At 33.6% G+C, this 17,566-nt stretch overlaps 1 protein-coding gene across 2 annotated transcripts; it reads right to left on the bottom strand.

Moving 5' to 3' along the window:
- Positions 1-2,960: 2,960 nt before the first annotated feature.
- LOC149782975 (uncharacterized) lies at positions 2,961-17,072 on the bottom strand. Of its 2 annotated transcripts, none has more exons than XM_089934538.1 (6): positions 16,949-17,072; positions 12,747-12,948; positions 8,802-8,918; positions 7,470-7,625; positions 4,220-4,320; positions 2,961-3,597 (listed from the first exon to the last, which is right to left on the bottom strand). In XM_089934538.1, the coding sequence occupies exons 2-6, from the start codon at positions 12,937-12,939 to the stop codon at positions 3,397-3,399; spliced, it is 768 nt and encodes a 255-aa protein (XP_089790664.1). In that variant the 5' UTR covers positions 12,940-12,948; positions 16,949-17,072; the 3' UTR covers positions 2,961-3,396. The 2 variants fall into 2 exon arrangements, with proteins under 2 accessions (XP_089790664.1, XP_089790663.1); XM_089934537.1 differs by lacking the exon at positions 16,949-17,072 and adding an exon at positions 16,071-16,226.
- Positions 17,073-17,566: the final 494 nt, after the last annotated feature.

Genomic DNA, 17,566 nt, shown 5'->3' with positions numbered 1-17,566 from the left:
GATCTTTTTGATCAGATTAGTCTTGCATTAAGGTCTACAAGTTGTAGTCCTTTCATTTTCATCGAACGTGTACAGTGTACACGTTTTGCAACCGGAATAGATTCTATATATTTATTTTCTATTTGCAACCCGGGGGAAGATACATTAATGTCATGTACAGTGCGAATTTGTAGAGCAAAATTCTCTGTGAAAGTTTGGGCTTATCGTTCAGATCAAACATTTTTAACGAACAATTATTTAATACTAAATACACGTATTTTCACATCTTACGTGTGGAAGGTGTAAATCATGAAATTAACACAACACGACATGTATCAAGTCGTAGTGCCTTTAAATAATAGTGCAAGGGGAGTAACTTGTATGATTACATCTTAGACTTGGTTTAGTAATTTGCTTCCCTTGACAATGGAATCTCCAGTATATAAACTGGTCTAGTTTGGCGTTTGTGCTACATTATGAGCTACTTTGGTAGAATCGCGCGCGCCAACGAATAATATAAAAGTTTATGACAAATATAATCTCAGTGATTTATGAACGAAAAGCCAAAACGACAATAAAAGCTCGAATTTATACCCAATTGATATTGTATTCGCTTGATTGATATGGTACGTGATGGAATTGTTTCCTTGGTTTGTCTTGTGTTATACGGCATAGCAACACATGAAGATTTAATGAAGCAATTGGCGTAGACTACCTTGCCCCGAGACACACGAAGGCAGCCGAACCAGGCTGATCCCATGACTGGATTTGAATGCTCGCCATTCTGGCCAAGGCTGGTTGGAAAAAGTAAAATGTGATGAAGAGAAAGTGTTTGCCGTTTCTAACGCTCTCACTGTAATAAATAAACACATATTCAATTGAAACTTAACTACAGCATTACAACTCTATGATCTTAAACTAAGTAATAGAAAAGAGCTCAAACCAATACGTTTAGTAAAATTCAAAAATAATTTATTTCTTAAGAATACAAAAGTGAAAATTTAAAAAGAACTTACAGTTTTGCGAATTAAATCCCAGATAGTCACTAAAGGTTCTATCATCGGTCCTAATCAATAATGTTCGGATTAAATTCTAGTGGTGTTCGAAAAAAAGAGTTCATATCATTGTAGTCTTTAGTGTACTAATGTACTAGTGGCCTGAAGTGTGATTATGTACTAATAGTCTTCCAATTAATCACAATAATATATATAAGATGTCATTTTCTGAATTCACTATACTTCTAAGTTAATGTTTCCGTCTAAGAATATTATAGATGAGCACTTTGTATTACCAGTGAATAATGGTTTTGAATAAATAATTTCACTCAAATCAAATACCGAACACAACAATAAGGCGGATTCTGTCTAAATCTGTTAAAGCGTGAATGATTCATACATTCAAGTTAACAAGGTTATATAAAAACTCGACGACACAAAAAAAAAACGGATGAGGGTCGAGTTCATTTCTAGAAAATTCTTAGCTGTCAACAAGATAAAATCTGTTACTAACATTATAATAACGAATGTGGTAAACATCGGGTACAACCGACTATTCCATAGGGAATACCAATGTCATAAACCCGGACCCAAATAAATGCGTTTACCTCTATTGATAATGATAATAATATTAAACCCATACTCATACGGAAATATTAACTATGTATTATTTGTTTACCAAAATAAAAGTTACTGGTCAGCTACAACATGAACTTGATTTTTGGACAAGGCTAATACAAATTGCAATTAAAATATAATACATAATGATAGGGAAAAACTAACAGATACAAATTAAATATACATAACAGTATTTCACTGCATGCATCCAGTGCCGTTAATAAAGGAGATATCAAATATCACGTTATTTATTGGTGATCATCAGTGTAACTAGTATAGACTATAAACAAAGACTCAAAAAACGAATTTTCATGAAATTGACTAAATTAGGTTTTTATATTGTTTCTTCTAAATACAAAATCCCAGAAATTAGTAGTAAAATGTTCTTTGACAAAAAAGTCAAGGTACACTGGTATTCCGCCATCGGAGGTCGGCCCTAGTTGAGCTCCAACTATCAAAATCTGAGAGAGTACGGTTTGCTGGCTCGCTTCCTGAGCTTTTCTGACTGAGGCGATTTAATGTTCCATGATACAACAATTATAAATTATTCGGTAAATAATATTATGGTGACGTTGCATGTTAGAAATATTGCAAGTATTTTATGGAAGCAAATTGCTTCAACCAACTCTGGTCTGATAAAATTAATGAAGCCAAATGCTTCAACCAACTCTGGTCTGATACAATTAATGAAGCCAAATGCTTCAACCAACTCTGGTCTGATACAATTAATGAAGCCAAATGCTTCAACCAACTCTGGTCTGATAAAATTAATGAAGCCAAATGCTTCAACCAACTCTGGTCTGATACAATTAATCAAGCCAAATTCTTCAACCAAAACTGGTCTGATAAACGTAATCAAGCCAAACGCTTCAACCAAAACTGGTCTGATAAAATTAATCAAGCCAAATTCTTCAACCAAAACTGGTCTGATAAACGTAATCAAGCCAAACGCTTCAACCAACTCTGGTCTGATAAAATTAATCAAGCCAAATTCTTCAAACAAAATTGGTCTGATAAACGTAATCAAGCCAAACGCTTCAACCAAAACTGGTCTGATAAAATTAATGAGAGATATAACATTATTAAACATAAGTTTCTTCTTAATTTGTTTTATGTAAATTATTTGTGTGTGTATCTGTTCTTGTGTATGTGTGTTTTAGTAACATAAATTTTAAATTCAAATTTACATATAAATTCGTCTACACAGATGTATAGGACGTTCGAATAAAAGAACATACCTGAAGTTATTATTGCATTTTATTGCTCTATTTAAACTGTGCACTCAGAAAATTTATATTATGTCTAAATTTAGCATTAAAAGCTTAAACAAACAATGAAAAACATCAACAAAGTCAAGAGGAACAAAAATGGAACTTAAAAATTCTTTATTATTCATACAACAGACAAACAAACCCCACACAATTATTAAAATTTTATACCAGCTACAATATCAAGAAATTAAAGTTTATTTGTTTTGGAGGGTTTATTTTGTTGTTTGTTTGGTTGGGGTTTTTTATATTTAAAAAAATTGTTTGTTCTTAAACTTTTAGTTCTATCTTTCAGTGGCACAAGTATATAACAATCATAAATAATGATAAATCTAATATATACAAGGAAGGAAATATCTGTAACTTTTTCAATATTTAGTCTTTTCAGAATATCAGCACAAAACCATTTAAAATTGGTTCAGCAGAATAAATGAATCAACACGTATACCATGTCAGTCTTTCATTGGTTTTTAAATTATGAACATAAGACACTTCACCCATTTTGCTTGATTTTTATCTTCCAGTAAAATACAGGATCAGGACTTTGTTCTCTTCTCCTCGTTAGCTGCCTTGGTATAAATGTCATCCAAATCCAACTTGATGTGATCCCATTTACTATGGATTTTCCATTTCTTTAATGTTGGCATTTCTTTCTTGCAGACTATTTCAGAACTTTTTGTACCCGATTTCTTAGCGTCCTTCTGATATTTACAGTCATAAACTCTTGTAAGGAGGTACTGAAATAATAATAATAATAATAATAATAATAATAATAATAATGATAATGATAATGATGATAAAAACAATAGAGAGAAACAGTAGTAGTAGTAGTAGTAGTAAGAGGAGAAGAAGAAGGAAGGGGAGAAACAGAAGCTCTTTTGACAGAGATCTAAAATCCGTGACTGATTTAAAGACTGATAATTAAAAAAAAATTGAAGCGACTAAGAATGTTCCAAAAAGTAATCACCCAGAATATTTTTTGCAGCTTGTATATGTTTTTAAGTCATAATTTAAAAAATAGTTTTATATGTCAGACAATATGTATTTAATTAACTGTCATTAAACCGCATGGAGCTAATTAACATGCCAACTACACCTTGATACTGTCATAACCATTGAATTTCCACAGATTTATGCAGTAGTAGTTATCGCTTCACAATTATGTGAGTGGCTATAATAATTTTGATGATGGCAATGTTAATGGGGGGGGGGGGAGTTGCGCTGTTGGTAGTAGATATTCAGACAAGCTGTCAAAAACTGGTAATTAATTATTAGTAACAGGTTGGATTTCTCCATCTTTGAGCATAGAACAGATAATCTGTACCAGAAAAAACTGTACGCAGATTTGGTAGAACTTACTAATATGATCGACTGAATTCCTGAAGCCAAAGCCAAACGACTAGCGAATCCAGAATCATGCCAAACCACGACAACAAATGCACTTGACGCCTCAAGGAGAGCTAATACATAAATAAAAATAATAATAGATACATAAGAGATTGTGACATATCATAATTGATCGATGATAATTAGTTATACACATGTAAAAATGAAATTGAATTACTCTTTTATGAGCTTTTATCTGTGCGAATGTGTTAATACAAATAGAATGAACTAGGATGTATTTTTTTTAAGAAGACGAATAAGTTATATAGTTTCTTCTACTCGAACTTTGGGCTTGTACAACAATCTGAGCAACCTTTGAGTTTGCTTGTCTAGCCAGAAAAAAAAAAAAAACCTCAAGCGAATTAATTTCAAGGGGTGGAGGGAGGGAAACGAAAATGAAAACGAATAAAATGTTTGCGCAGCAAAGTAATACAGAACCAACGAACAGTTTCCTGTGCTTATATGGAATACACATAGTGCTACAGTTTCCTGTGCTTATATGGAATACATATAGTGCTACAGTTTCCTGTGCTTTTATGGAATACATATAGTGCTACAGTTTCATGTGCTTATATGGAATACATATAGTGCTACAGTTTCAAGTGCTTATATGGAATAGATATAGTGCTACAGTTTCATGTGCTTATATAGAATACATATAGTGCTAACTGAACATAGCTTTAAAGCTTTTTTTTAAAATAAGAAAAAATTTCAGTTTTCACATAAGTAGTAAGGTCTTCGTCGTCGCGTGATCTCAAACCGCTATATGTTCTTTTGTCATGCAAGAAATTTAAAATGGCCGCATTTGCGACACACGTTTTATAAGCAAACGAACGTGGATGCTCTGATTACATGTACAAGCGGCGTTGCGGGTCCTCGCATACATGGCGCTACTTGATCAATACACTTCCATTTCAGCAAAGCTCCAATGATCCTGAGAGAAAAGTTGGTGTAAAGTTTTTTCATCACTAAACCAAACTCTACTAACAGCTATTCGCCAGTCTGTTCTTTCAAGTACTAGGATTGTAAATGCGGAAAACAACTTAGGCAAAACAAGTACACAACATTACTAGTAACAGTGGCCCAACATATTTATCTAGTCATTACCTTAAAGTACCAGACCGTCACCATTAGAATACCAAAGGTAGTCATTATAAATCTGTAATGTTCAGCTCTTTATTACAACTCAAGAAAAGATGGGATACCTTACTGCAGAGTATTAAACATATAACAAATAAACACACATTTTAAACTGCAGCAGATTCTTACTAAACCGTACGACTTGAAAATACTGCATTAAGGAATTTTCTCAATTACTGATTGGGGGGCCCCGAGTGGCCGAGTGGTCTAAAGCGCTCTCCGTTACGGATCACGGCCATCTCACCTCTGTCTGCGTGGGTTCGAGTCTCGGATTCAGCCAATGTAGGTATGTGAGAAAGCTTGCCAGTAGCTTCTCGTGAGTCGGTGGTTCTTTCTGGGTTTTCCCGGGTTCTTCCTCCACCGTTAATACTGGCCGCCATGTATAGCCTATCGTGTGCTGAAAAATGGCGTCAAACCCTATAACAACAACAATTATTGATTGACTGTGATCCGCATTTCATCCCATTATCTTCCACTTTATAGTTCTAGCCATCTAGATGAATTGTGCATGTTTTATGTGATTGTCATTGAATTATGAATCGCATTTGTATGATTTTCAACCTTTCAAATACATTGTCACTGTAACCTGTTAGTTTAATTTATTTACTTTCTTATATGTTGATCCAAAAGATTTTGTCCCCTAAATACAGCTTGAACTCCACCGGAAACAATCCCCATAAAGGCATAGGTTTAGGCATCCTCTCTCGGTTTACGTGTGTAAAATGTAAGCATGTAACACTGTATATGTATTTTATAATATGCTAGCATGTAATAATGTGTATATATTATATGATATGTGATTATGTAATAATGTTAATGCTGTGTGCTTCGTGTCTTAAAACAAAATGTATGTTCATTACGTGTTCATTTTAACAAATTAATACTCCTTCTACTACTATAAGAAATTTCATCTGTAACATTGAAAATTGGAAAACATAGTTGTGGATTCTATTCTTTTTTTTAATAAATCCATAGTATCAGAAACTTTCAGACCTGAGGAATCTCACTTGGTCTTATGTATAACTATGCTTTTTGTAACTCATGGTACATGATTTTATCTAACTTTTTAAATAGCGCTTATTGCTTAATTTCTCGGTGGCTGATAGGGTTTCGACGTTCCTAGAATAATTATGTAGCTTCCAATTAGTTGGGATGGGTCTAATGAATAGGCCAAATAGACGCAAAATGAGTAGTGTATTCTGTCACGTGGAGTCTATTGCGAAATACAGTCGTTATATACTATGTATATAAATAGAGAATTAAGCAGTCAGTTTCGTTCCCATTTTGGAGTCATTCACACTTATAGTGTTCCTGTTGTAAGTCTGCATACGTGTTTTATGTTGTACTTAGATAGTATTCGATAAAAATTTGTTTTGGACTGTTCAGTGGAAGTAGAAAGTGTTCATATTTTTTTTACAATGATATTATTCTTGAACTGTTTTAAATTATTCGAAGGAATTCTGGAGAACGCCATCTTGACAACGTTACGGTTCCTCTCACATTTTCATTTATAACTTTGATAATTAACTTGTTTGTTAAGTTTTACAAAACTTGTTGGCTTGCTTTTCATTTCTGTTACTTAGCTTGTGACCATAGAGTCATAACACCTGGAAATAATGCAACTCATGTGACTGAGTCTGATCTTGAGATTTTATTTTCACCAATAAAAGCTTTCCTTCTAAGAGATCGGTTTTTACTGGCTGACAGAGGAAATACAATCTCAAAAGTTTTATGATTTCCAGGACTGGAATCCTATAAAATTGTGTAACGTCATGGCTGAGATACGGACGCACGCACACGCACGCAAACGCATGCACATACATACATACATATATACATACATACATACATACATACATACATACATACATATATACGTACGTACGTACATGCATCCATGCATGCATGCATGCATGCATACATACATACATACATACATACATACATACATACATACATACATAACAAGTACAAGTAACTATACCACACACTGAGTCCAATATAATGTATCCCATATCGTGCAGTCGAAGACAGAAGGATAAATAGAGAAACAGACATATATGCCATAGTAAACATGTAGTACCTGAAACAGGATACAGTACGCCGTAAAATACACCAGTGGTGGCTAACAGGAAATCATTTCGCCAAAATTTGATGCTGCCCAGAAGAAGTGCGGTTGTGACATAATTCAAAAGCAAGGACACAAGCTGGGGATAGAACATCCTACCCGCAACACTCTCTGTAATAATAATAATAATAATAATAATAATAATAATAATAATAATAATAATTATTATTATTATTATTATTATTATTATTAAGAACAATTATTATTATTATTATTATTATTATTATTAAGAACAATTATTATTATTATTATCATTATTATTATTATTATTATTATTATTATTATTATTATTATTATTATTATCAATAACATCGATTGCAGTATATGGTAAATCTTTTAAAACTACTAAGAAATATATCAGGAAATATAATCATCATCATCATAATGCTACTACTGCTAGTGCTACAATAATAACAACTGCTACTACGACTACTATTACAACTATTACTATAACTACTACTACTGCTACAACGAATATTACTACTACAATGTCTGCTACAACTATTACTGATACTACTATAACTACTACTACTACAATTACTACTACTAGTAAAACTGCTACTACTACTAGTGCTACAACAACAACTACTACTATAATAATAACAACTACTACAGACCGCTCCGTGGTCTAGTGGTTGGAGCGTCCGCCTCGGATGCGGGAGATCGTGGGTTCAATCCCCGCCGAGTCATACCAAAGACTTACAAAAACGGTACTAACAGCTGCCTCGCTTGGCGCTCAGCATTAAGAGGTTAATGTTAGGACTGGTCGGCCTGGATTCAGGATAATGTGACTGGGTGGGACATAATGCTACATGTCTGCGGCATGATGCCCCAGTGCTAGACATCACTATAAACTGCCACACTGCAGACATCGTAGCGATAAGACTGAAAAATTGCTAAAGCTACGTTAAAAATCCAAATCACACACACAACTACTACAACAACAACTATACTACAACTACTACTACATTTGCAACTACTGTTACTACTACAACTACTACTCCTAGTGCTACACAAACCACTACAACTACTACTACTACTACTACAAATATTAATACAACAACAATAACTACTACAACTACTACTACAAATGCAACTACTACTACTACTACTGCTTCTTCTACTACCACAACAAATGTTGCTACTACTTAAAATTAATAATAATAATAATAATAATAATAATAATAATAATAATAATAATAATTTAGACAGATATTTACAAAAAAGTTTAACTTACTTACACCGTTTATAATAAATGCAACGAAGATATACATAGATGACACTCACCACTACATCGGTTACACGTTTTCCTGCAATGTTCCATAACATATGTGTAACTTGTATACCCAAAACACTGGTACGAAGGAATCGTGCAATCGATGTCTCTACACCAATAGTTTCCATCTGCAAAATAAGGTGGTTTGTGGAAAGTGATATAGCGATATCGAGTTCAGGATTATGTATCTTATGATTCCACATAAATGAAGACATCTATAAATAAAGTAAAAAATATAGATGGATGGATGGATGATATTCATCCCGAATGATATGTCCTATACAAAAATTATAGAACAAAATATTTACCAGACTGTCAATTTATAAAAACATTTCAAAAACACTAAGCATTTGTTAATGATGTTGTTGTTGTTACATATTTAACGCCATTTTACAGCACAAGATGGGCGGCCCCCCCCCCCCCCCCACACACACACACCGAGTTGCCGAGTGGTCTAAAGCGCTTTTCGTTACGGATCACTGCCATCTCACCTCTGTCTGCGGCGGTTCGAGTCTAAGATTCAGCCAATGTGGGTATATGAGAAAGCTTGCCAGTAGCTTCTCGTGGGTCGGTGGTTCTTTCCGGGGTTTTCCCGGGTTCTTTCTCCACCATTAATACTGGCCGCCATATATAGCCTATCGTGTGCTGAAAAATGGCGTTAAACCCAACAACAACAACAACAACAAGAGCACACGATGGGGCTATACATGGCGGCCAGTATATTTGTAACAGGAAGAACTCGATTAAGAAATTTTCTCAGGATGTGCCAATCCTGAATTTACTTGAAGAATACTGTTTATACCAGAAGTTTTAGTCCTTTTTTTAAATCAAAAATTGGCTTTTCTACCTGTATGTTTGACTTTTTAAACCTTATAAAGACATTTTACATCTATAACTTTTCTTTTTTATCTTTGAAAAGTATATTTTTTCCTTTACTAGGAAGAATAGATCTTCCTAAAGACTTTTGTTACCTTTACCGTTTGTAGTGCTTAATATTTATGGCACGATATATGGTCAAAATTGCGCTGATACATACAGCCAAAACATTCAGTATAGTTTCAAGTGAATTCTCAGTCTCGGTCTAAACAACATTTTTTAAAATATAAATTCAAGCCAGAGTCCAGTTTTCTCGTCTTTACTCATGTAATTTTCTTATCTCCACTCTTAAGCACAGGTGATGTAATCCGTAAATGGAAGCAGATATGGTTGAGTGATCAGCGTGCCGGACTCGCCACCAGAAGAGTATAGGTTCGAGTCTTTCCCTTGCATGGCCTGGTATGTCTTTGGTAAAGGTACTTTACTTCGATTCTATTAGCATGAAATTAGTAAAGCATATGAGAAACTGGGCCAGACACACCGGATTAATGTGATTATACCAAGCTGACACATATATATTTATCACCATATTGTATGAGGGTGGAACAACATTACAAATCAATAATAAATATCACTAGATCAGCCAAACTAAAATAATTAAGATTATGAAGACAAATGGTGGCAAGCAATTTGAAATAGTTGTGGCAGAACGTAAATGACTACACAAAGCACCAGTACATTGAATTCAATAGATTTCAATGTAGTGATCTAAATATTTAATGAGTTTAACATGTAAACAGCAATACGATTATCAAGAAAATAAATGCCTAATTTTACTCCAGTTTAGAAGAAATTAAAATGTATTTCAAGTTACTTGTGTGAAGAATGACGTTCAAGATAGAAATATTATCAATTTGATGATTTCAAAGATAAAAGATATATCCACCTATCTATTGGAAAATATGCATATTTACAGATTACATTTAGTAATGGTGACATTGAAATTAGCTGTATCAGCCCTGTTGTAAGATGGTTAAAACAACCCAGTAGGAAGAAGAAAAGCACTACGTATTCGATGTGGAAAATGAGCGTTTGTCTGTGGCTGATTTCACAGTCCATTCGAAATTTTTTAGACTTTACAAGGTCAATACAAATCAGTATAACAGCAACAGATATGAAATTCATGGGGCACAAAATTAGATTTAAACCGCACATGGTGACTCGGTGTATAAATTAGCTATGTTAAAATAAACATAAGAATGGCAAATGTGATATAATTCCGAGCTCGTTCAAGGGACTGAAATAAATTGCTGAGAATTTAAGTACGTGTTTTAAACGTTCTTCGTGCTGATTGGTTGAAAAGACAGTTTTTCTAGCATAACGTATTCCATGGATCTTTTCAGCCCGCCGTAAATAACCAACAAAGAATAATATTTAAAGATACCTTTACTGTGACGTTTAAGTCCATTTTCATACAAAAAGACATGTTTACTGTGAGAACGAATTAGACTGTAACAAAAACAAAAAGTAAATTACTTAGTGAGGGTGCAACACTTTTACCAAGTCAAGATGTTTTTAATCTTGTAAATAACTGGAATATATTTGAAACAATTTAATTTGATCTGTGACAATTTTAAAATTTCATTCATTTGAAACACATACTGTATTATTCGCTTATAAGTCGAGTCCAACTGCAAACTGCACAGATCCAGATCTGCCGTCGCACAATGCACCTGCTGATATGGGCCTGTGCAGTTTATTAGGAGTAACCAGTAGACCAAGCAGTGTAGACCCTGACCAGCAGGTGCTTTATATTACGGCAGATTAGGATCTTTGTTGTTTGCAGTTTGATTAGACTTGTAAGTGAGTACATGACGGTAAATCAAAAGAAGAAAAATGTCAGATAGGATGACATATACTGCAAGCAGAAAGGAGAATTAAATTATTATAGAAAGAAGAAAAAAAACACATTTTATTAGTAAACAAGAAAGTCATGGATACTTATCGTGATATTTTGTATCCCTTTTGTTGCCAAGCGACATACATGGGTATGAAAATTAATACAGTCGTTGGATATGACAAGAATTTAAAGATATTCCAATATTATTTTAAACCATGCTTAAATCCTAATATTAATATCAATTCATCGATGGTTATTAGTACTCCAAGGATTGTTAAGAATACTATAACAATACAGCGAGAATTCGTAGAAGACCAATAATGAAAACAACGTGAATAAAGATGGTATACTCTGACACACGATGATGCTGCCTTGTGGCTAACTAAAACAATTAATTACTACTTGTTTTTTTTATCCTCCCCATTATAAAAGATTTACAAAAGTTGCTTGAGACGAACAGTGTTTCTCGAACCATTACTATTGATGAAGCTGTACTATTACGACTCCATGGTCTTAAAATAGGTAATAAAAAAGAGTGAGAAGCAAAAAAACATGGTAAAATTTAACAAATATTTTATTTCACAAGAACGCAAAGTGAAATATGTACAAATAACTTACTTTATTGCGAAAAAAATCCCTAAAAATCCAAGAATTTCGACTCCTAATTGTTACAGTTGTGGACAAACTTTAGTGGTGTTCGAAAATAAATCCAACGCTGGAAGTGTTGATGTGATTGTGGTGGCCCATGTCTTGGTGATATGACAACAGTCATTTGATAAATTACAGTAATGCAATCCAAGAATATGTCATTATTTGAATTCACTATCAGTCCAAGTTTCTTTTTACAAAAATGTTATTTTGAGCACTTTGTATTTCCAGAGAAGGATACCTTTATTTCAATAATTTTAATAAATACATTTCAGCCCCAAAGAAATACTTGTTACCGCTCTAAACCTTATTCTCATCGACGTTTCTCTTAAGTAAATTTTTGGACTATCTTCGTGATGATTATGTTTAAATCTTACCTCTCAATAAGTTCTCATTTTTCTTCAAAATTGTCAAAATTAAATTAGGTTTTCTAATGATTGGTCTTTGATGGTAATTTGAAAGTAGTCGTCTTGAGCAAGCCTTGTCACTTAGAGTTTTCTATCAGACTACAAATATAAAATGTTGTCGCCAAGAAATATTTGGAACAACGTATTGGGACAGAATTAAATTGTCCTCGATGGACCATACTCACTGTCGAGATAATTCAGATCATAGTAGCTACAATTTCTGGCGGTGAAGAGGCCTACGGCTTCACACGGGGGATGATTATTATCGATTACCCAATCTGGACTAAAGAAAGCTACGGTCTGTTCCAACAAGGTTGCTCCGTAGAGAAACGAGAAGAACATAAAACACAACAATTTCTCCTCGTTGTTCAACGACATTGTCGTGCCCTGCAAAAAAAAATCTACAATTACTTTTTAAAGACAATATCCCTATCAAACAAGATCGCATAGCAATATGTGCAAAGAAATTCAAATCCACTTACCTCCACCCGGCTGTCATTAAGGGTCCTTCTAAATATATTTGAAACATAGAAAACCAGTCTTCTCTCAGACCATGCGAATGATTACGAAAGAAAACATTAACTTTATCTAAATATATTTGAAACTTAGAAAACCAGTCTTCTCTCTGACCATGCGAATGATTACGAAAGAAAACATTAACTTTATCTAAATATATTTGAAACTTAGAAAACCAGTCTTCTCTCAGACCATGCGAATGGTTACGAAAGAAAACATTAACTTTTTCTAAACATGAGCGCTTTCAACTATATAACGATTCATAAATTTAGCTATAAATCAATTTTATCCAACATTTTCAAAATGAAACTGCAAAGCATGACTTTTCCATTGACTTGAAGTTTAATATTTTCAACGGAAGAGTTTATATATTTGGGCGAATAAACTCTGGTAATCAGTAGGTGTGGCTATGTCTGATGATCCGGAAAATTAAACCATTATCCGCTTTAGAAAATCGGAATATGCTGTTGGCCAGTAGTGTACTTATATGGTTGGAACTATTTTAACATCACCTTTACCTACAACTGCGATTGGCACAGGCAGAAAGAAAATGCCAGTTTTCGCACATTCCATCACATAGTGAATCATAATCGCATATACATTCTAAATGAAACATGGTCTGGAATTTTTTGTATACTGTATATACTTTATGTGATTAAACTTGTAGCGAAAATTCCTTGGTCACCTGAAATAGAAACTTTTCCATAGCAATGCTGAATGTTAGGTCAAATACATGAAAAATATGAGAAAATATAGTTTTGGATGATATCAACAACTATCTAATATAAAGACCGCATTTTCACTGTCTTCTGAAAAATTAGTTGGAGATATATTCTTTGGATTTGTATCACTTTTTGGAACCCATGACCTGGCTCATGTAATTCGGATTTGCATGACTAAGAAAGTAGATTCTGAGGAAATTCAAGATGCGAAAAGGTAAATATATGTTTTGCCAGCTAAAGTAGACGTGTTTGTACTGTCATTTGCGTGCTCGTTGTTTTTGTTACCCCAGCCATGTATATGACCTGTATGGCTTCTATCGGTAGCCTAACACTGTATCAAAGAACGGGAAAAATTGCAAAGCACTGAAATGTGACGGTCCATATGAAAACGTGCAATGCTCATCGCTCTTCTACACAATAATCCCAGTTACCCGGATAATGGCATGCAAATGAGCGCATTATTAAACTGATTAGCTGTCTGTCTGTCTGTGTAATTTACCTTCTGGATAATGATTCATACGCATCGTCGATACCTGTTGTGTTTCATCAGTGTGCAGAGAGACTGAGTGTAAATATATTTATTTTTTACAACGGGACCCCCATTCTTTGCAAACATTATAAATTCTCTCTATGTGCATAGCTGTTGTCACTCATCGAGGCGGTGGATAATAAAATTGTATGGTAGTGGCATATAAACTGGGATTAAGATAGAATGATTTGCAAGATAAAAGTATTGGAACATTGATAAGTTACCTTCAACAGCTAGGTACATGCTTGAATACATGTATGTGTCTGGGCACAAGAAAGCATTGTCGTTGTTTGCATGTTTATTCAAGGGCATGAATTTTCAATTCCCTCATCACCTCTCTCTCTCTCTCTCTTTCTCTCATATATATATATATATATATATATATATATATATATATATATATATATATATATATATATATATATATATATATATATAACGGCACATATAAAACAGTTTCTCTACGTTTCGAGTTAAACAAGCTCTTCGTCAAGTGATAAAACAACTTACAGCCACACTCAGAGCAAAAACGACGATTTAAATTTTCGACTTCAGCATATTTGAATGCCGATTACTGGCTAGGATTTAAACTTATTAATGAAAGTTTAAACACCTCTGGGCAGTGAAAATGTTTGCAAATAAATATGCGCAAATATTCCCCCATGATATCTGCGAACCGTAATACAAATGAACTCAAGTGTAAGGGGTTTGGTTGAGTAAGAATGAACAAAGGAAAGTTAGGGCAATTATCTAGTTATATGCATATCTCTGTATATTGAGACGAAAATTTCTGACATTTTGTCATTTGATAAAAACCAATACTGAAAGCGAACTCTGAAAGAAAATGTGTTGCTAGAAATCTATTTCCTGACACTTCGACAGCATACTGTCAACTTAAATATATTTTACAAACTTTACAAAACATAAGTTTTTCCCCATACATTAATTATCATGTTTTACAGTGAATTGTAGTGTAAACAGTGTAATGGAAGTTTTTTTTTTTTTCAAATGGAATGTAAATAAGTAGTTTGATTAGGGATTCAAGTGAGAAATAAACAGTACATACATAGATACCAAATAACGACTCGCACATTAAAACAAAAACATGTGAGAATTAAATATATTTTGTGACATCTAAAGATAAAAACCAAAATAGTAGATATATAAAAGGCATCTATGTAAAGTAAATTTTATATATCTTATATAATATATCAACATTCCCTAGATCTCAAACAGTTAAACAAGGCAACCACTGCACCACACATCACACACATACATACATACATACATACATACATACATACATACATACATACATACATACATACTCGTCTATTATTTCTGCACAACTTTGCATTGTTATATCTCTGCTGTAATTTGCCCTCGTGATTCTTACTTGGAGTAGTCCAGAATGTTTCGTAGATTTCGTGTTAAGTTATTGTTGGTACATACAGTATTGTTTTTCATTTTTATCCCTTCACGATGAGCTTGCTTAGCCCGAAACGTTGCAAAACTTTTAGTATTTGCGCCGTTATCAATTTTCGAATGTATATATATATATATATATATATATATATATATATATATATATATATATATATATATATATATATATATATATATATATATATAGTGTGTGTGTGTGTGTGTGTGTGTGTGTGTGTGTGTGTGCATGGTGAAAGAGAGAGGAAGGGATGGATAGAAAGGCTAGATGGTCAGTAAGTAACGACAAAAATGTTTACCTTATGTCATAAAAGAGTCCTGTATTGTGTATTGCATACGTTTCTTGTAGTAGCTGGTTCCTTTCCGTCACTTAACCATTCTTTGACTTGACTAAAACCTCATGGATTATAAACGCTTATCTCAAATAGCAAACGGTCTGGGTGCCATCATGATATATTTTTTTCGTCTACCTCTCTTAAATGTCTGATAGTATTTATCCATATATATATACGTCGCACATCTAACTGCTAACAACAACAGGTGCATAATATGCGAGTCTAAATCATTCATTATACTTTTAATTTCATGCGAAAAGTTTAGATTTTGATTTGCCGGCCTATTACATAACGGTATATATTGGTCTACGCTATTCCTAAATATGGTGAGACTTTTCGATGTGTAAATAAGGTACTACCTGGCTGTCAGGAACAAAGATTTATCACATCTGGATCAAAGACAACGAAATTGCTTATCAATAACTGAAGGGATATGAAGTTAAAATATGTTATGTATATAAGAAGATATCAAAGCATTGCTCATATCACGGCAAGATGTCACGTAGTCACGTTTTACCTGTAAATGTGGTACAATATATGGTCTAAACATTTTTTAAAAATTGTACACTAACACAGCATCCTTGATTCTCACGTGCAAGGATTCTAAAATATTTTCAACAAATCATGTAATTCCAAAATCCACTACCCCACCCCACCCCACCCCACCCCGCCCCACCCATCCACCCCAGTTCTTAAACTTTTTTTCACAATTTTAACTGGAAACACATTACCAATAATGCTCACTAATTGATCTCATTTTAGTGTAGACAATCTTTGTTGTTTTACAGCAAAGCAACACACAAAAGTTATTTAGTACCCAGGGACAAAGTAATTATACTTACAATGTACAGTCATCCTGATATGTCACTATGTTACGCAACTGTAGGTGTGGGTCTTTACTTTTACCAATTATATTACAGTTAATACGATACAGCCTTGCCATGCAGAAGTGCGATTTATCGATTTGAGGTTTCAAAGATAACGAAACTTTTTGATCAATAACTGAGGACAAGAGGTGAAGTATGTATGATGTACACAGCATTTATATATAAACAGCAAGCTTATCATGGTAACTATAGAGTTAGTAGAAAAGGGTCGAGTCTAAAGCAGAAAAACATTTAGGTTCGTAATAACTTGCTGAAATGCAATATTTTCGGCAGGTTGAGGACGGACAATCAGGGAACATAACTCTCCTAAATTTTAATGTAGAACATTTGACATAAACTCATAAATGAAAAGCTACATGCCTGTCTTGATTGAAACGAACTGTAACTCTTGAAAACGACATCGTGGAGCGCTGGAAATAAACTCAGTTGGATGTCACGAAACTATGAAACTGAAGTCACATGTCAAATTTGAGTCAAAGAAGGCCCATAACCCCATCGAAATTGGCATTACAGAATATGAACGTAATAAATCAGGTTCTCTTTATATTATGAATGTAATCTTGGGAAAAAGTA

This window comes from Sinohyriopsis cumingii, chromosome 15 (assembly GCF_028554795.1).
Source record: "Sinohyriopsis cumingii isolate HCF-2022 chromosome 15, ASM2855479v2, whole genome shotgun sequence".
Lineage (NCBI taxonomy): Eukaryota > Metazoa > Mollusca > Bivalvia > Unionida > Unionidae > Sinohyriopsis > Sinohyriopsis cumingii.
Note: the sequence above shows the minus strand (reverse complement) of the source record. Positions and strands in the feature narration are given on the sequence as shown.

Coding starts and splice junctions, on each gene's coding strand:
- LOC149782975 (XM_089934538.1), bottom strand. CDS start 12,939: ATGTCGTTGAACAACGAGGAGAAATTGTTGTGTTTTATGTTCTTCTCG. Junction 4,321..7,469: donor CGTACTGTATCCTGTTTCAG/GTACTACATGTT, acceptor TTTATGTATTAG/CTCTCCTTGAGGCGTCAAGT. Junction 3,598..4,219: donor GAATTCAGTCGATCATATTA/GTAAGTTCTACC, acceptor TTATTATTTCAG/TACCTCCTTACAAGAGTTTA.